The following is a 20702-nucleotide window of genomic DNA, read 5'->3' as shown; positions in this document are numbered from 1 at the left end:
GTCAGCTGTCCTGGCTGTGCCCCCTCCCGGCTTCTCGCTGGCAGGGCATGGGAAGTCCTTGACTAATGTAAGCACTGCTTAGCAACAACTAAAACATCGGTGTGTTATCAACATTATTCTCATCCTAAATCCAAAACACAGAACTGTACCAGCTACTAGGAAGAAAATTAACTCTACCCCAGCCAAAACCAGGACAGTTTTGGAACAAAAGTATTTGTTTTTAATTCAGTGACACTTGTGTTAGCCTCTTATCCTATAAAGCTGTCTTGTTGGAACTTAATATTCAACAAGACCTGGAAGATATCCGTGCACAACATCCAAGACCTGAAATGATCTGTTTGCTAGTTTTGCTGATAAAGGAAACTATTAAAAAATGAAAGAAAAAACAAAAAAAACCAAACAAACCAGCTAAAATTATGAAAAATCAGTAAAATTACTTACTTTAATAACCATTTAGTATCAATAAGTAAACAAATTAGTGGTTTTATTTAAATTTTACCTTCAGAATTCATTTGGAAAGCAAATATTTCTCTCTTATGGTGTTAATTGCTTACCTTTTCTTTTTACTGTTAGTGAGAAACAGTTTTGAAAGTGCTGGAATAGTGTGGTGTCAGGCAAGATGATACTGGAGGTATGGAGGAGTGGCTTAAAGATTCAAAACTGCCATTTCTGAACATCTAAAATTAAATCTGCTGTACTCACAAGGTTTCCATGTAGTCCCAGGATCAGGAGTTATGTAGAGGGCCTGGGTGATGTCGTAAATACAGAAAAAGATGACAAGACAGAAGTTACAGGTGCAAGAAAACTTAAATCTGCAGCGCAGAATCCACCCAGAATAATTCAACTGGTAAAGACTAATGTTTTCTGTAGTGTTACCTAGTGGCTTGGGTTAGATATCGATGAAATAGATATTACTGTGGGGAAAATTCCGTAAGGAGATTTTATCAAACAAAAAGTTTGGGGAGCATGTGCATACAGTCATTTTTAATCTTTTAATTGTAGTTTCAGATGATGTGCGTGCAAGCACATGACTGGAATAAGTTACTTGAAGAAATGCCAAACCTCAATTTGACTGTTTTTCTTTCTGAATTCAGTACCAGATTTTGCTGCGTGGGTGCTGGTACGAAGTATTTGGAGGAGATCCAGATAACTTCCCAACTGAGCTGGATGGTAGAAACCACGATGCCCTCACCCAGCCACTTCTAGCTGAGGAGAGTTTAATGGTTCATCGGTCACCTTCATACAATGCCCTTGAGGATGAATCGCACTTAAATTCACCGCCTCAGTATCCCCATCTGTATCTTCCTGGAAAGATTATTCACATTGTAGAAGAATCCAGCTCTAGGAGGTAAGTAGAATAACAAATACCAGTGTCTTGTTTTCCTAAAATCTACTTAAAGCTGCTTCTCACTTACAAAGTACACGTTTCCAGCTCTGCTTCTCATCTGCATCTCCAATACCCATCTTTGGTTATTACACATTAGCTAGCATTTCAGTTTTTATTCTGTGCCTCCCTGCTGCTTTCTGTTTCGCTTAAAGCCCTGGGAACTGTTTCTCTTCCTGCCTGCGTGCCTTGTTCTGCCCATATGTTGCATGTGCTCAAGTGATGATTTTAAACAGTAAGACTTAAGTTCAGCTCTGGCATGCCGCAGTTCCTACCCGAGACTGCAGATATTGCAGTCTTATGTCCTGGTAGTGGTGAAGTGATAACAAAACACCTAGTTATTGAGTAGTCACATGAACATTGGTGATGAGAAGGAGGTAAAATATTGCCCATAAACTGGCTGGGCCAGACTGGAGAGGTCCAGTCGCACCAGTAACCAGTGTGCCCATGCAGCCTCTGGTTTCCCGTCCTTCGGTGCTTTTTTGTGGACGCAGGAAAGTGAGACAAAGACATCAGAAAAGCTGAAACTGCTGGAAGGGTGAGGATTGTGGTTTTGCTGGGGCAATGTTGTGGTTGGGGGGGGGTGTTTGTGTTTTGTTGATGCTGGTTTTTTTAGACAAAACAACCTGAAACAGCCCACAGGCTAGATAGTACTTGCTATCCTCCCTGGTTTCATTCTGAAACAGAAATAAGAGCATCTGTAACTTGCACAGTCCTGGTAGTGGTGAAGTGATAACAAAACACCTAGTTATTGAGTAGTCACATGAACATTGGTGATGAGAAGGAGGTAAAATATTGCCCATAAACTGGCTGGGCCAGACTGGAGAGGTCCAGTCGCACCAGTAACCAGTGTGCCCATGCAGCCTCTGGTTTCCCGTCCTTCGGTGCTTTTTTGTGGACGCAGGAAAGTGAGACAAAGACATCAGAAAAGCTGAAACTGCTGGAAGGGTGAGGATTGTGGTTTTGCTGGGGCAATGTTGTGGTTGGGGGGGGGTGTTTGTGTTTTGTTGATGCTGGTTTTTTTAGACAAAACAACCTGAAACAGCCCACAGGCTAGATAGTACTTGCTATCGGTTTCGGTTTCATTCTGAAACAGAAAAAAGAGCATCTGTAACTTGACCATCATACAGAAGAAAAAAAAAAAATCTGTACCTTACAGAAGAGGGAAGAGGGCTAGAGGAAGGAGGTAAAATATTGCCCATAAACTGGCTGGGCCAGACTGGAGAGGTCCAGTCGCACCAGTAACCAGTGTGCCCATGCAGCCTCTGGTTTCCCGTCCTTCGGTGCTTTTTTGTGGACGCAGGAAAGTGAGACAAAGACATCAGAAAAGCTGAAACTGCTGGAAGGGTGAGGATTGTGGTTTTGCTGGGGCAATGTTGTGGTTGGGGGGGGGTGTTTGTGTTTTGTTGATGCTGGTTTTTTTAGACAAAACAACCTGAAACAGCCCACAGGCTAGATAGTACTTGCTATCCTCCCTGGTTTCATTCTGAAACAGAAAAAAGAGCATCTGTAACTTGCACAAGACCATCATACAGAAGAAAAAAAAAAAATCTGTACCTTACAGAAGAGGGAAGAAAAGGGCTAGAGAAGAAATCCACTTTTTTTCCTCCCGTTCACTAGATTAGTATTTTATTTAAGCTTCACATCTTTAACATTTAATGATTTTAATACTGGTTTTACAAGTTAGATACTTTAACGCCTGTGACCTGGCAGGTTTTCTCAATGGCTGCTCTCCTTCATTGAGTTCATTTCTTTTCCTTCATTTACTCCACAGCACAGCAGTTAATCATGTTTTTTCTTAATTGGACTAGCACGCAAGAGCCCCCATCATGTACCGTTCTGTAAAATAAAATCCTAAATACATCATATGTGCAGCATTAAATCTAGTGTCTAGTCTCCTGATACCAGTGTGACTTATTCCCTAAATTTGACATTAACCGTGTGAATGTGCAGTGCTTAACCCCTCATCCCCCTCTGCTCGGACTGTATTTTGCGTTTCTTTGAGCAGGATTGTTTAATAGCTTCTTTCACTGTTAAGGCACAATATAATTTGGCGTAGTTCTGCCTTCAGGGCCATTTAATGGCAGCGTTTCCAGCTGTTTCCTGAAGGTCAGAACTGTAGCTCTTTGGGAGCCCACCTTCCTGCTGTGAGAAGGTTCCAGTTCCTCCCTGAGCAAGGTCAGAAGTCTCCAGGTTGTCTGTTTCAGGCTTGGCATCAGTTCTGACAGTCTGCTTGTGAGGCAATATAATTTGGCGTAGTTCTGCCTTCAGGGCCATTTAATGGCAGCGTTTCCAGCTGTTTCCTGAAGGTCAGAACTGTAGCTCTTTGGGAGCCCACCTTCCTGCTGTGAGAAGGTTCCAGTTCCTCCCTGAGCAAGGTCAGAAGTCTCCAGGTTGTCTGTTTCAGGCTTGGCATCAGTTCTGACAGTCTGCTTGTGAGGTGGTCTTTTTTTTTTTTTTAGGTTGTGCTCTTCAGATATTATATACGGCAATTAAAACCAATAGTTTTGTTTTCTGTTCCCAAATGCAACTCAAATATGAACATAGCAATTTCTAGAGCACCTGGAAAGAAACTTAAGGAATTGAAGGCTCTGTGATACACAGTGTGATCAGCAAGAGCTTTCATTGTACTCAAATTGGGGCATATTCATTTCTTTTAGCACCTTCTGGTGCACTCAGCATATCAAGGACTGGACTTACCTGACTTGTGTAATAGACTGGATGAATAAGCTATATTATTTGCCAGGCAAATGTATTTCAAAGTCTTTGTGTGGTAAAGATAAAAATTACTTTTTTATTGGAGAGCTTGGGGGTTGTCTAGGGTGGTGTTTTTTTTTTTTTTCTGTGTTTTTTTTTTTTTTTTTTTTAGGTTGTGCTCTTCAGATATTAAATATACGGCAAGATGGTCAAACGAAACAGTCTTCAGCAGCATTTTAATAAGTCCCAAGATGATAACGGACCACATGCCAGATGTTGTGCTCAAAGCTCTGAACAGTTTGTCTCAGGAACATGGATCTTGTATTTCTTGTCAAACAAGAGAATGTAACACCAATGTAGTGTAACCATTGCTCAAAGAGGTGTGGCGTTTTGTTTGGGGTTTTTTAATTGCAGGTTTCAAGTATTTGGGACACAGTCATTCCACTTTCCTACTTAAGTGGATTTCAGTACTTTTCTCACATTGCATAAAATAAACAAGGCCCTAATGCCATTGCCTCTGCAGTGACCTCGAGTAGTGGTTTGCTGGTTAAAGCACAGATGCTGCAGTTACGCTGACGGTTGAGCTTTTACAAAATGGAAGAGTATGACAAGGTCTAGCTAAGCCTGTGTACGCTGGTGCACGAGAGCCGAGGCGTCAACTGAATACTTGACCAAAATGAGTGTGTGAGACCAGCTTGGCCTACGCATTGGAGCAGCGCCCTGTCAGACCTTAAAAAAAATAAATCCCATTCTGCTTCAAAGTCCCTTTGCGCGGTTGTCTTAGCGCCCTGTGACTGCCCTTTGCAAAGCCTGGAGGGCGTTGTGCGGAAGGAGCGCTATGACAGCAACGCCGCAGTGCGGGAGGGCTGCGCCATCGCAGTGGCTGGAGGCGGGTAAGTGACCCAGTCTGCGGTGGGCAGCAGTGTGCGGGCGGCAGTGTGCGGGCAGGCCCCCCCTGCCCCCCGGGGGGGTTAATCAGGCAGTTCTGAGTGATTGCACTATTTTTCTTACAGGTTGGGGTAGTACCGTGGGGGGCAGGGGGAGTGTTGTGCTTAAATGCTGCTTGGACAGACATGTGCAATATTCTTTAATCTACCCGTCTTTTGTATTTGTTGATCCACATGATTACTTTTATTGGTTTTAAACTAAACTAATATTATAACTACTTAATGAGAAGGAAAAAAAAATACTGTTCATGCCCTGGCATCATCTTAGTCACTAGCTCTAGATCTGACTACCAAGAGCACTGATCTAATTCTGCTAAAAATGTGTAACCAGTTGTACTGATTTTAAAAAAGTGGATTCCTTGTTTTTAGTATGCAACTATTTTAATTTTTTTTAAAAGCTCAGCAGCATTTCTTATTAAAAAAAAATTGATAGAAATAAGTAAAAGTAATATGACGTGGTTGAGAATAACTGTGTGAATGTTCTTGCTGTGATACTCAATATGGAGACAAAATAAAATGCACTCTAAAAACCTGTCTTTTTATGTTCAGGTATGCTGGGTGCAACAAAAGTTACTAGTTTATAGCTGTTGAAAGAGCTAGATGCTGCGCAGCACGGTAAGTCACCACCAACAGTGGAAGGCCTAGGGCCTGCTGCCTCCTCGAGCAGCTGGCAGTGGTGCTGCTGTTTTCAGGGTACCGCCGTGTCACCCACCACCTCCCAGGGAACAAGGCTAGCCCCTGGGGAGAGGGGAAGAGCAGCAGGCTTGCTTGCTACTACCCTGGAGACAGCTTATAGCATGGCTATAATTTTAAAAAGCTAAAAGCTGAGGCATTTAAGCACAAACCGTACTGTGCCAGAGCCACCATTTTACAAACTGTTAAAGTAAGTAACTCTTTTAGAGGAAAAACATTTTGTTTGCACACAATAGAATGAAACAGGTATTTTTTCCCCTGGTTGTCAGCAGCTTTAAAACATTGCATAAGCAGCAGTGGGTGCTAGTTAACAACTCAAATGATAATGCAAGGCCTCTGAAGAAGTGTTGCCAAGTACTGTATTTAATTCTGGTTCTTTACATCAGGGCACCACTGCAACAGCCTGAGGAGACAAGTACACCACGCTGCTGTTGGCACTGGAGGAAGAACATTTACTCACAGTGGTACAAGAACTGCTCAGAAACTCAAACATTCCCACACATGTGATTCAAGGATTTATTAAGTCATACATGCAAAACATACTGCTAATATTAGCAAAAAAAGATCAATGTAAAAACTTCACCATTTTGCAACTTTTATTTTTAAATTTTGCTTTAGTGGTTGAAAGGCCGTCGTTCCACATTGTATTCCTGCCGGTTTAGAACGTACAGAACATTAGCACTAATTTACAGAACCTCACAGACCCAAGTTACCGTTACTTAATCTATGCTGCACATGTACATGTAGTGACATAAAGAACACTTGTCTGCAATTAGTAATGTTACAGTGGTGGGGATAGCTGGCAAATAGTGATAGTTGAGAAGGTTTATAGAGGTTTAAAATATAAAAATTACCAAAATGTGTAAAGCTGCTTCACATGATTTTTACACCTAGTTAATAGCCTAAAAGCTCCTCAGAAAGCATATAACTTACTGGATCAGAAAATACAGGAAAATCGGGAGGATATGCTTGAACATTCTACTCTAATTAAAAAAAAAAAGCGAGCAAATTTCTATCAATCAGAAAGGTTTTAAAATACAAGTTATATTGCTCAGTAAGAAGAGATTCTACAACAAAAGCATTTACTACACAACAGTTGTGGGAATGACTGGTTCAAAGTTGTACCTAAATGAATGCCTTACTTGAAAGGCAAAGGAATTTACCTATGAACACCAACCTCTCTTCCACTACTGCACCTCTGGGAAAACGGTGACCAATTTCAGCCTCACTAAAAGTCAGTTCAGTTTCAGCTACTCTGGCAGTGTTGTGTAAGTCATCTGTACAGTGTCGAAATCCTACCTGGCACTACCATTTGACCCAACCCAGTATTTCATTTATCCATCACAATACAACGCTGTCAAAAGGACTAGATACACTTCAGTAAGAATAGTTATTTATTTATTTTTTTCAATCACAGCAGCAAGAACTAGATTGCAACCGAGCCCTTACCAATGATAAAGCATTTTACACTGTGACTCGAGGGTGTCAGTCATTGTCAGAGATGTAGGTTCGATACACAATGCTGTGCAATGACTGGGGGTTGAGAAAACGTTTAATAGTAAAACGCATTAGAGTGCAGTGTTTTGCTAATTATACAGTACTGTTACTGTGAAAAACTAGAAAGTGTTTTTGCATTTCCTACCAGAAATTAGAGTCATCTTCAAGAAGAATCTTTAAAAAACAGTTTAGTGCTTAGTGTTTGTAGCACAATGCAACTTAGTTCAGCAGATAGTTTGGCAACACTTAATTGAGCAAGAATAGGATTTTAAAAATAAGGCTTTACATAGGTTTGTCTTTTCAGGAGTTTGCTTTTAGAAGAACGCAAGGTAACTTTCATACTTTAAACAAATGAAACCGTGAAATTGTTGATTGGTTCAAGAATTTATGGAAGAGAACTAATTTATAACAGAAAAACTTGGCATTGAGTGTGAATGCTCCATTGTTTGAGCAAAGCACAGGGTTTGGAGTGGGTGGGGGAGGGTAACGTTTACAGCAGCAGGCATTTTCTCTTCCTCTTCTTTACAGGAGGGGGGCACAGAACTGCTCGGATAGCTTCATCAAACACTGTCTTGAGGCCTCGCTGCGTAAGTGCTGAGCATTCTAGGTATTTCACTGCACCTGTGGAAAGCAAAAAGGCAAATTACAAAGCAGTCTTCCACAGTTAGAGCAGCACTGCTTCTAGCTCACTCCGCAAGAAAAGCCAGGCATTTATTTTAATTAAGGTACAACACCTTCCACAAACAAAATTTAGATCAAGTCAACAGTAACCCCGTTGCCTTCATACCGATCTCTTTTGCCATGGCCAGGCCCTGTGGGTAGGTGATAGGAGTCAGCTTCTTCTCCTTCAGTTTTTCAATAGTGTCCTTATCATCCCGGAGATCGAGTTTGGTACCCACTAAAATGATGGGGGTGTTGGGGCAATGGTGCCGCACCTCAGGATACCACTGCGAAAAGAACAGCGTAGGTTGTGTGTGCGGGCAGAGTTCCATGAAGGCTCTCAAACGTTATGACTGAGAGGCTCAGCGTCCTTCACAACACTTCAAGAGTCAGTCAAAGAGTAAAGAGGAGAACGCAAGACCCCATTAAGGCGTTATTAAAAAAAAGAGCATACAATTGCAAGACATTTTTAATGAAGCCAACAGGCAGTTCCATATACTCTAAAAATTTATCCTATTAAGGACTGTATTTTCTCCACACACCGGAAGAGCCCTGATCTGCACTTCCCCCACCCGTGGGACCACCTCTCATTTGTGAAGTCTCCACAATGCCATACAGCCGAGTTGTCCGAGGACATGAAAGACTACAGCAGTAGCAGAGCATGTGCTAGAATGCTGGCTGACCCAAGAAACAAGTGGTATCCACCTAATTTTTACATGCTTTTGTTTAATATTTTTCTTTAAATTGCATTAAAAGGAAAGTTCCTGTCTGTGATCTTAGCACCTTGTTGGCCAAAAACTCTTTAAGCTACAGTTATCCTATCAATGCATCAAGGAACAATTCATACTTAGATCTGTTTTGCATGCCCTGAGCTTCCATGACTTAGAAGTTAGGCAAATGGATTTCTGCCTTTTCAAACTACATTTCACATTGCCTGCCAAAAAAAAATTAAGAAAAAAACCCCCACCTAATATTTTCCAGACACTGCTGTAAAGTGAACGCTATGTTGAACCCTGAGAAATAAAATGATACCAGCTTTACTTACCTTAGCACGGACATTTTCAAAGGAAGCAGGACTCACAAGGGAAAAGCAGATTAAGAAGACATCCTACAAAACAAGTTGATAGAAGTTAGCCCAGCAGAGCAACCATTGTGAAATCTCATCACCATGAAAAGGCCAGTATCACCAGTGTCTGTATCACACTGCCATCTATATCACACTTGCAAAAGGCAAGGTCGATGACACAGTTGCACATGACAATCAGAGGTAGCTTTCCCAGTGGGAAATCCATTCCCAGGCAGCTACAAGCAGACACAAAGGGGGGGAACCAACAACAAATAGATTGTAATCGAGTTTATAATCAGCTATTGCAGTAGCCAGCAACTGAAACGCTAATACCATTGCATTGCAAGCTTTTTTCCCTAAATGTCATTTCTTCTCCCTCACTGACTGTCAGGAAAAAAAACAACAAAAAGAAACCAAAAAACCCCACACTTCAGATCCTTGACGAACACGGGAATCAATGAAGAGTCATTAGACTGGCTTCTGAATTGGGGTCATATGCTCTTTGCAGACCTCTAAGTGATTTAACCCTGGAAAGACATGTAACTCATAGGATGATGCAAAGTGTTAACCGTTGGCGCCGATTTTTTTTAAATACAAATATACTATTAATACACTACTCTAAAGTAGTCTTAAATTGCAAAGGCAAAATATACAGTATGGAATTTAAAAAAAAACATACAATGATAATTTCTACAATTATTACGTCCATGCCCAAGTCAGAAGAATCTTGTAGAACTGTCACTTCTCCTGAATGTCAGTATAAAAAGATTTCAGAATTTCTCTGTAACCAAATTAGGATTGAGAAGGGTATTAAAAACCTCGAAGCTCCCTCCTTCCCTTTCTAAGTTATGAGAAAGCAGAAAGAAAAGTGGTTTTCAGGGATCTTGCGTATCTTGCTTTTCAATTGAAGGCAAAAGAAAGATTGTAAGTAAGAGCAGGTAAAAACATTTTTGAGCAATGCTACGCTAACTGCCATACAGCATACTTCAAAAAAGTGTATGAGCTTCATACATGACACACTGTAGTCTACAATCATTCAGAATAACCACAAAATTAATTTTCACTGTCTAACCAGATGAAGATCATAATCTTGCTGTATGACCCAAAACTCAGTAAGTATCTCAAACAAGCCCAGCTTTCCCCAACCTACCTCTGCATCTGTACTTATTCTGGTATCAAATGTGTTAGAATCGGGCGTTTCAGAATGTTAGTTGATTGTGCTGCATTTCAAGGCATTTTGTTAGGTCAGCGTCTGACACCTGCACTGCTAAGCACTTGCAACCCAGTTGTTCATGCATCACCCCAACAAGTTTCCGTAGCAGCGTCCCAGAAGAAGAAAGAAACAACATCAAATAACGTGATACTATGGCCACTACTTCTGTTTTCCAATTCTGCAGGTTTGTGGTGACTGAAGTTTGCACATCACGCAGACTCTCTCCTTTACTACCTCCAGAGATCAAAAAATTCAGTGTAACTGTGAGGAATTATTTGAAGATTTCAGGTGTCTTGCACACTACCAATCTTAATAAGTAGGAGGAAAAACTCTTTATTTGCAAGAAAAGGTTTAGTCTTGGCAACTCTTTGGTAACAGAGTTCTCAGATCTAGCAATTCGATAGTTCCAAGAGAAGTAGTTGTTTAAAAAATAGGGGCCAATTTATCACTATCGTAAGCAAGACAAGATGACAGAACTTGGAACTGAAGTTTTACATACGGCAATAGGTTGATCTGTCAGACTGGAAGATATATTCTTACCATTGGTTCCTCCAACCTAATAACAGTAGGAGATAAAGTTACTCCTAAAATGGATTTAAGGGAAAACGTTCTCAGTCAGCGATTTGTGCTCACAAATATTCACAACATGGCTTTTCTTCTAAGAGAGACGCTGCCCTGTAATTCAGCATAACCAATTACCTGCACCCAGAGCAGACCACCAGACTTCCCCATAAACCTGTAAATGTCCATCTGCATTGTCAGAGGAAACTTGCAAGAGCAAACCTCTCATGAAAAGCATCCTCCTAACTTAATTTTCTTTTTTGTTTGCTCTCCTGAGGAAACAAAGTTAACCACCTTTTCTGTCCCAACCTCTTCCTTCCCCAAATGTTTTGAAATACTGGTAGATTTCAAACACATTCAGGAGAAGGTATTAAATTCCTGTGTATTTTAAGGAAAAAAAAAAAGATTAATAAGGGAAAAAGATACAAATTAACGCCTCCACTATGGCAAAGTCCTTACTGTGAAGTTAATAGCTGTTGAACTGCTGGGTGGCTAATCAAGACACACATATTGGCCAAGTAATCAGCAATACCTGCTTTCCCCTTGCCCAGAACATAGTTCAGGTGCACATACAGGGAAACAGAGGGCCACAAGAACATGTGAGGGGTGAGTTTTAAATAGCATGGTGAAGGAGGGAAGAAGCTGAATGCAGATCCTAAAAAAAGTCAGGCTTCATCAGCTCCACTGTTCTCTTCCTCTGTGCTTTTTGTTAGTTTCATGGGGTTTTTTTGTCCCTTAAGTGATGATGAACCCTACATATTGCACAAGTCTGAAATCTGAAGACTGCTTCATAAGAAGTTCAAGACTTGCCACCCTGTTTCATTTTCTGCTGTAAAAAACAATCCAAATAACTGAAACTACTTCAAACCTTTACTTAATATTTATACATGCTTGTACAGAAGAGATTTTTTTACCAAAAGTATGCTTAGATTGACATGGAATCCTTTTGCAGTCTATCAGAAAGCAACGGTTATTTTAGCAGGTCAAAAACCTGCACGTGCATTCTGTCCCTTTGTCATAAGGGGGGAACAATATTCTCCCTTACAACTCTGCCTTCTCACACTACTGAATGATCTTTCAACATATCTTTTTCTACCCTGAGATATTTTTGAAAATATTTTTACAATGTTAAGCAAAGCTAAAGTTCTCATAAGTATCCTATAAATATCTAAATATTAGTGAAAAACAGCTTTCCATTGTTTCTCTTCCTAGAAAAGGCAGATATTTCTGGCATTTCTACTAGAGCTGCCTACAACTGGCAAGTTCACATCCATCTTGGGTATCGTAACTGATGGGGAAGCCTAATTGTAAGAGTTAGTGAGCAGTGCATTAAGGAAAATTGTGAATTAAGACAGTTTACTTAAAAAAGCACCAGAGTTCATGAAATAAGATTCACATTATTCAGGAGAGCAGTTATGCTGTAGAATAACTGGAACAATTTTGCATTTTACATTATTAGCGCTTGAGTATATATATCTGACAGTTAACAACAACAGTAATCAATGCCAAAAAAACCTGCAAATTACCACCTTTCTTTACTCACAGCACAGCTCCACCAGATAAAAGTAACTGCTCTAAAGAGACTAGAAAACCAGTCTCTACAAAGATTAACTGTAGCTGAAGTCCCACTGGAAAGAAAAGAGCAGGTTACTTCAGCATTTTCCATATACAAGGAAAGATGCGGCATGCAGACAGGACTTAACCAGTTGCAAGCATGGAAGACAGAAGCACATTTGTATTTATGTTATAGCACAAACTACAGTAAGTAATAAAATGGCCACGGGCTTAAGTATATTTGAAAGCTCTGACCCACCCTCTGTCAATACCAGTAATATCTTCATTCAGTACTGCCCCTTTCACATTTAGAACATCTTCACAGAGACTAAACAATATCAAGTGCTTAGCAGTGACAGTGTCAGGTTGCAGCCAAACATCACGCCAAAAAACAAAAACAAACCCTGCTCTTGGCAGGCATGCTAACCTTAAAATCAATGGACTAGCTGATGGGACTATTCACCCAGAGGTTTTTTGTTTTGGTTTGGGTTTTTTGGGGATGGGCTGGTTTTTTCTTGTTTTAAAACAAGCATTCTAGTTCATTCTCAGGCTGCAACTACACAAAAGCCAAAACATATCGGTGCACGCAAATACACAAGCACAAAGACTTTAACATTTGTACAACTGTACACACATCAAAGATTATAATATTACAGCCACAGCACGTAGGATGAAGGAAGGTAGCTTGCAACAAGTCACTGTTACTAATAAATACAACTCCAGATGTGACAATGTTGGCCATATGTTCAAAAAGAAAAAACCTTTATGTTAGACAAAGCTGTACAGATTCACTGTAGTTTCACACTGTAGTGCTTACTGTTTGCGGATAAGAGAGTGGACGTAGTCTGTCATAGTCCTCTTGACCAGCTGTATCCCACAAACCCAGATTGACCGGTTTTCCATCAACCATTACATTAGCAGAGTAGTTGTCAAAACTAAAAAATAAAGAAAGTTAGCTGCATTAGCTTGCAGTAAAATAGGGCACCCAAGGACCTTTTCCTACAGAGTCCTAATTGGGAACACTACAAAAGGAAACATTTTTATTGCATCCTTCTGCTCCCCAGAAACAAAAGAGAACTACACTAATACCGATACTGACAAATCGTTACATGCAAGAAAATGGGAAGCACCAAAATAAATTAATCCCCACAATCACGCCTGAGGAGCTATAGAGCTGTGGCTGGCTTAGCACAGGATTGGCAGTAGCACAAAAAGTGGAAGGAACAAAAAAAAAATCTCTAGTTACGTAAACCAACTCTTTCTGACTACGATACGATGTTTTACAAGCTGTTCATCCTTGGGACTGCTTATTATTTCTATCTTTAATATAATTCATAACACATTTTAAAAGAGAATAGCATCTGATAAAATGTTAGTAAGTGTTAGTCCCTAATAAGCTAGGCCTAGTGAGCAGAGAGAGGCAAAACTGATGGAGCATGAACAAAACCACTGGTATGACTGTGCTAAGCAGTAAAAACCTAAAGTACTTCTCCTTACACACACCCAGAAACTCAGTTAAACGTTTAAGATAAACTGAAGGGTGCTTGCAGCCAATTCAAACAAATCAAATAAGGAATCTGGAATGGCAGTAAGCACAGAGAAGTTGACATAAATGAGTTTTAAGGATTTTATAAGTACTTACACAGTGGGTATATATTCTCCAGGAAATGCATTGGTTGTGTAACTGATGAGTAGGCATGTTTTACCTACAGCACTGTAAAAAGAGAAAGTTCGCATGTAAAAAACATTCATCTTGAATAATGAGAAATAATACTCCTTTTAGGGAAGAAGACTGATCACATCCAGTCATCTAAGGAACAACTGAGTGTCAGTAGTCACTATTGTGCAGGAAAACAGCCAGTAGACAGTAGCCTTAAGATTACTGGCAACAAAACCACACCTAATATAAACATCCATTTTGTGAAGTGGTAAGTTACCAAATTTTGTTAGTCTTTAGACAAAAAAAATCACAAGTATTAATAAGACTACTAACATCTGCTAGTCACCTGACTGAATACTCATCAAGACCGCCTTATTCCAACTCCCTGAAATTAAAAGAAAACTTGAAAAGTATTTCCAGATACCCTTTACACAATTCCAAAACTGTTATCTTTTCCAGAAAATGGTATACTTTCACATAAGTTTGAAAAAGCTTGAAAAGTATAATTTCTCAACACATTGTTACTTTTGAGTATTTGAGGAACAAATACAAATTATAATCCTCACAGTATTTATTGCTATTGCAAGATGACTCCCTGCACACATTCATCAACTTTTCAAACATTTCATAAACTGATTTATAGTACATATATAAGTTATAAAACTATATAAAATTATAAAATGTATGTAAGTTACACTCCAATATCGGAGAACTTGGAACACTGAACTTTTCCCCACAGATCTAATTCTGAACAGCTTCAAACAGTGGCAGGACAAGGTTCTGTTGCAGGTTTCCTTCAAAACTCTAGCAGCCAGCTCCTTCCCTCTCCACTCTCCCCACATCTTATCTAGAGTCAAACGTTAGATTAATGACACAATTGAATTTTTGTTACAGTTTCAATTAAAGGGTTGGAAAACTTTAAATTGGACCATATTTCTTTTTTAAAATAGACTCTGCAAAGAGTGTTTCTGACACTGCAGACTGGTTCCCATGCTGGCTTCTCTCACTTGAGGTGCATAATCCTTTAACAGTGCGAGAGATTCCAGAGGTGAGTGTGCAACTAGTTCCTCAAAAGCGATAATGCCCAGACAGCCTTACAGTCTTCCCAATCACTCTTCTCAAACAAACTCCCATGCAAGGAAAACTGTGTCGTCTTGCAGATGTTTTATCACTACAACGATTTGCTCAAAGCAAGACAGCAGTAACTTTGAAACCTTGCTGTACTTACACATATAATCTTGCGATTAGTATTAGGTTTGACTCACGAGCCTCCTGAACTAAATCTTCACAAGCTGAAGGAACTCGTTAAAGTTTTAGTCTAGAACTACAGTTAATATTTAAAAAACAAAACACAAACCCAACCCAAGAACCAAATGCTATTGCTAAAAATATCCTATTATCCTTTCGCTTTTGCAGAAGAAAAAAAACCTTGCAGAAACAAGCTTTAGTCAAGGGCTTACTAGCTCTCCAGCTGCAAACATTCTGAGGTATTCATATCTGAATTTTACTATGTATCTTTCACTTAAATCATTGCATTTCTTCTCTCAGTTTGGAAGCATGTGGACCATCCCTTCACTTTACCAAAGACCATCTTCAAAATGTTATTTAAAATTATTTAACACTCAACATTAACCAACCAGCCTTACCTAGTGACTCACAATTAAGGCAGGTTAAGCAAATTTGAACTTTGTCACAACCATAAGTTGCTGTGTATGTGGTAGCTCAATCTGTAATAAGTCTCTGCATTAAACTTTAAGCAGTTTGATACTGCATTAGCCCAAGAAGTTATTTGATAGCAGCATCTGACAACATTACCTTAAATGCTTGAGCTACGGAAAGAGTTGCTTCAGTGTGCAAGATTATCTAGGATTTTATCCTACCTGCCATTTTTTAATTGTAATTTATGTTTCTGAGCTGACACCTAGCATAACACCCCATCTGCTGCAACTCTCTCTGATCATACCATGCAGTTTTCCACACTACTTTTCACACCTGCTTCTAAGGAAACAAGATGCCAGCTCCTTGCACAGTCTGAGATTTTTTTTTTTCCTTTCAGCAAATAAATTCCTTTTACCAAGCTGTAACAACAACAAAAAGGGGACATTTAATTCTATTCTTGATAAGTACAATCTTTGAACATTTTCCTGTAGTAACAGGCTTGAGATATACTTGTGCTTAAAAGTAGGAGAGGGAATTACCACTCAAAAACTTCTGTGGGAAAGAACTGGGGAGCAGTATAACAACACAGTGCAGCTAATTTAACAGCTGTCAAAAGAAGAGATCCCATCTTATCTCTTGCACTAGCACTCATTGACTCTGTAACAAGCCAGAACAAGGAGTTAAGGAAAGCTATTCAATCCACCTCCCCCATAAGGACAACTTGCTATTTTAGCTCCCTGAGCTATCAGATCAATTTGAATACACTGCTAAATTGCACTTACAACACTGTAAAGCAGGCTACACTGGTCCAACTTATAAAGGACAAACATGAAAACCTTCAAAATACGGAGAGGAGCAAAACCCAGAATCTTTGGGAAACTTCTTGAGGTGCAAAGGCTACATGTTCTCACACTTCCAGAACCTGTTTGGTCTGATGCTTCATTTTCCAGTAAGTTCGGTACAGGTAATTTAAGCTTCTAACAAATTAATGTTGAACTCAACATTTTCAGCAGCAATCAAGAACTTTTCTCTGCACCCAGGCTCCTTTGCTCACCTTGCACCGAAACTGGTGAGTCTGCTCTGGCTAATCAAAACAGCGCAGGAAGGAGGCGGTGAGAGATTTCATTCCAAGCTTAGAAGTGCCTGTAGTGTGTTTCTGTAGCACCAATCAGCCAGAGTCATTTAAACAAGAAAAAACACGTTCAACAACCTTTTTTCAGACTTGCTCCATCTAGGTTTCCTGCTTTCCTTGCCTTTTGGCTCGCTGCCCTATGAATCAGATCATTATGGTCACCAGTCTTAAAAATAAACACTAATGCCTACCTTTATAAAAAAAGTACATCCTCCAAGTACTTTATCAACTTTTTTAGACTTCTAACGTCTGTATTAAAGCAACTCCTCTAAAGAGAATTCCAACTGTTTGGCAAAATATAAATCCTTGTAACATAAAGGGCTGAGACTGAGAAACTAAAATAACACCAAACCAAGATTAGTCTAACAAGATTTCTAGCAACTCCTTAATCATAGCTCTGTCCACCCCCTATTACATAAATGAATCTAGTAACATTTGACTGTAATTAAAAATATGGCCTACAGAAATCCAGCATTTTAACCACTTAACAATAAGTGAAAGATTTACAGAAGACAGCACTGAGTCCCTTATTGCTTGCGGGTACCATCCAGGAATCAATGTATTTATATAACCACATAGGTATTAATTCCTGAAAACAAAACATGTCATCTCTTTCCTGGCCTTATTTACACTAACAAGTTTTATGAAGTTTCCCCCCTGTGTTAGAGCTGCTTGGAGCCATGTTGTGACATGCACTGAAAATGCCGTTAGAGGATCTGCACCAGCATTTCTTCCACTCTAAAGGCACCGGAGCTGCACAGGTAAGTTGAGTCTCTCCTGCTTTCCCACAACTGAAAACTAACTGTGAGAATTTAGTCCCCATTTGCAGCCATGGTAATGGAGACCAGCTGAACTACTTGCTGGTTTAATTCCAGAAATGCTGATATCTACAAACAGGTGGCAGCCTTCATAAAAAGCTTTGATTATCTCCTTTTTCTTTCTCTGATCCACATGAACTACCTCCCTAGCAGACATGACATGATGCACAACAGCCCAGGTCTTCACTCAAACGTTAAACAGTAGCTGAGATTTCTCTAGTACCATCCTCAGACCAGAAGTTTAGTATTTTTGCTATAGTAGCTTTAGGTACCTACAGCTCTGCCAGATAAGCTGTTTTACTCACTATGACACACCCTCTCCCAAATATGCTGTCCAGTACCTACAATACTACTACATTTTTTAAACTTTATAAAAGTTCAGTAACACAAGTTACTAAGTTTCAAGTCACTGCGCTCTCTACAGATTGCATTGGAGAGACCTGAGGCATTCAGCATCTTACACAAACACTGTGCCACACTCCATAAGAAGCCAATTACCCTACCCCCCGCTCCCCTTTCTCGACAAGCTTTCAAATCAAATACAGCATGGCTTTAGCAGACAAGGTCTCAAATTAAGCAGAACTCCAAACAGGGACTCTTAATTCACTGCTCTTGTTCTTACAGTATTTCTACAACTAAAAAATGCCTACAAAAGAGCATGAAGTTTGACCATTTCTGTGGCATCTAGTGATCATTTCTCTAAAATGCAGAACTTCCCCTAACATTACATGACATCACTGGAGATTTCATACCACTTAACAGCTGCCTTTTTAGAGTGAAAACAAAAGCTGCTAAATATAACTTAACACAGATGCTTTTTCTCAAGTGTCAATCAACGGCAATTCTTGCAGTTACTCAAGTGGAGTGCTCTTCATCTGTCCTGCACATTCCTACTGCTCTGTATCATGAAGAAGTCAAAGCAACAGTTGCCATTTATTTTTCCCCAAACAATCCTCACAGTGAAGAAAAAAAACAAGAGCAAAATATGATAGCAAAACTAGCATACATGCCATGTTTTTCTAGTCGAATTAGTTGTCTAAACAGATACTAGTCAAAGCTCTAAGAACAAACATGAGTTATGTATGAGAAACAGCCTACTCATTTATAAATTGAAACAATAATAATCACACAGGTACTTCTACAGCTTTGTTTATTTTGTTCCTAGCAGATCTTTGCAGAGGGTACATAAAACAATACCTAAGTTTTATATTACATGAGCAAATCTTTAACTTCCATTGTTTTACAGAAACATTAAAGCTTTAGCCTTATCTAAGCCAAACATTACACATTTCCTAGAATACCTGTAATGCTTGAACTTTTGAAGAAGCAGCAGCAGCGAAACACAAGTAGTTAAGTATTTTTTAAAAACACTGAATGGAGAATGATACAAAGCTACCAAAAATGAGCAATAGTACCTGAATGGAACCTTAAGAGAAATTTGTTTCTAACTAAGGAGGAAGGAAAACAAATTAAACTACTCTATTTTGTTCACACATACATACAAAACTCAGGTAGAATTGCACCACTTTCATTTCCAAGACAAAGAGCAATAAACATGTTAGGAAGTGGGATGGTTTACAAAGCAAATGATTAAAAGAACTGTTTTGTTGAATGAATTACTGAACATTATACAGTTTGTCTGTGCTGAGTTCTCAAATCTAGTGAAGGAAGTAGACTGAACTTTTTTCCCCACCCAAACATGATGTATCGCATTTATTTACAGCATTGTCACAGACAACACAGTTCAGTTGAATTAAAAATATATATATATTAGAAAAGCAAATTTGTTGGGTTTGAAATCAATATAACCAAAAGAACAGTCCATAGTTATCCTATCTAGCATCAAAGAATTACATTATTATGAAAAGTCTTAATTTGTCAAGATATCACTTTCATGTCTATATTGCTCAAAATCTTACACAGCAAGTCAAAACAAATATATCACACAGAGTACGTTTATCTGTCAACCATACTTAGCTGCCTTTTTAGGGATTCTACATCTTAAAAACCAAACCAACAAAAAACACCGCACACAAATAACTTGAAGATTAAGCCACCACGTGAAATTACAGGCAGTAGCAAGACTATTTAGCTACACTTCACTCCTCTGTCATCTACAGAAGTTTGCTGTGATACCAATTATGCTCAGCCTACACTGGGATTTTTGTTTCTCCTAAGGGAAAAAAAAAAAAAAACTCTCAAACTGCATAAGACAAGTCTTGTTTTCCAGCTGGCCTGTGATGTTCCCCTGAGCTCTGACATCCAGTAAGAGAAAGAATGCCTCCGAGTTGATGGGAATAGCATCATGGAGAATATTCAAAAGTAGCAAACACACAAACTCCTTCCCCACCACAATTCCAGCATTCCTCACATTGAAATCCAACAGCTAAACTTAAGAGTTAACTCAATTCTAAAAAGCATCCTCAAGTTGTTTCACTTGTAAGTAATGCCATATTAGAATGCTGTAGGTGTAACAGTTCTTTACAGACAAGTATATTGTTAATTATTTGTATTTCAAGTGCTTTATCAGTCTCTTTAGACAGGAACCTTACAAGACTAGATGTACACATGCGGAAAAACAGTCTCTGCTCACAAGCATTTGTGATCTGCTTAGAGTTTAGCACATTTCACTTAATTTTACTGCAAGAGTCAGATATCAGAAATCAAGCTATAAACAGTAATAAGAAATAAGTTTATTACTTTCACAAAAGGTAGTTCAAATCAATGTTAAATTTCTCATATCATTAAAAGCATTACAAGTTTTTTTTTTCATACACTTTGATTACTTCAGTGCGTCTAGCGATATATGAAACACCAGGAACGAGACAGCTCCAGGGTGAGCCGGGAGAAGCGGCCCACCCCTACCAGAACAAACCCGGAGCGCACACCCTCCAGTATCACGGCAGGCGAGAGCCACTTCTGCCAGCACGAACATGAATTATTCGGCCACCACTACAGCACCTACCCCCGGAGCTCCTTCCCCAGCAGCAATCCAGGGCTCGAGGAGGAAAGCAGCACCGGAGACACCCACCGCTTACTAACACCCCTGCAGAAACCCCGCTCTCCCTCTCCCCACTCCCGAGGCAGCCACCATTTGCTCGCAGCAGTCATCGCCTTGCCCCACGCTTCCCTCCCCTCCCCCGCCACCAGCAGGAAGCCGC

The 20702-nt window shown here is 39.7% G+C and overlaps 2 protein-coding genes across 2 annotated transcripts in view; one reads left to right on the top strand and one right to left on the bottom strand.

Annotated features, from left to right (window-relative positions):
- DAGLB (diacylglycerol lipase beta) overlaps window positions 1–5556 on the top strand; it is a 17781-nt gene extending 12225 nt beyond the window's left edge. Inside the window, exons 17-18 of the mRNA XM_009281668.1 lie at window positions 1095–1348; window positions 4254–5556. Coding sequence (XP_009279943.1) covers window positions 1095–1348; window positions 4254–4446 — 447 coding nt within the window. The 3' untranslated portion in view covers window positions 4447–5556. The remainder of the gene's footprint in view (window positions 1–1094; window positions 1349–4253) is intronic.
- Window positions 5557–6223: 667 nt separating this feature from the next.
- On the bottom strand, window positions 6224–13986 carry LOC103900882 (ras-related C3 botulinum toxin substrate 1). The gene is made up of 5 exons (XM_019472679.1): window positions 13915–13986; window positions 13090–13207; window positions 8924–8986; window positions 8006–8165; window positions 6224–7839 (listed from the first exon to the last, which is right to left on the bottom strand). The coding sequence occupies exons 2-5, from the start codon at window positions 13180–13182 to the stop codon at window positions 7709–7711; spliced, it is 447 nt and encodes a 148-aa protein (XP_019328224.1). The 5' UTR covers window positions 13183–13207; window positions 13915–13986; the 3' UTR covers window positions 6224–7708.
- Between the last annotated feature and the right edge of the window lie 6716 nt (window positions 13987–20702).

The sequence above is a fragment of the Aptenodytes forsteri genome, unplaced genomic scaffold (genome assembly GCF_000699145.1).
Source record: "Aptenodytes forsteri isolate BGI_AS27 unplaced genomic scaffold, ASM69914v1 Scaffold84, whole genome shotgun sequence".
Lineage (NCBI taxonomy): Eukaryota > Metazoa > Chordata > Aves > Sphenisciformes > Spheniscidae > Aptenodytes > Aptenodytes forsteri.
Note: the sequence above shows the minus strand (reverse complement) of the source record. Positions and strands in the feature narration are given on the sequence as shown.

Bases quoted from the DNA above. Each gene is read 5' to 3' on its own strand.
- LOC103900882 (XM_019472679.1), bottom strand. From the start codon at position 13,182: ATGGTTGATGGAAAACCGGTCAATCTGGGTTTGTGGGATACAGCTGGT. The intron at 8,987-13,089 runs GTAAGCACTACA...CTTGTTTTGTAG, and splicing joins CACTCTCTTATCCGCAAACA to GATGTCTTCTTAATCTGCTT. The intron at 8,166-8,923 runs GTAAGTAAAGCT...TTCTTTTCGCAG, and splicing joins TTGAAAATGTCCGTGCTAAG to TGGTATCCTGAGGTGCGGCA.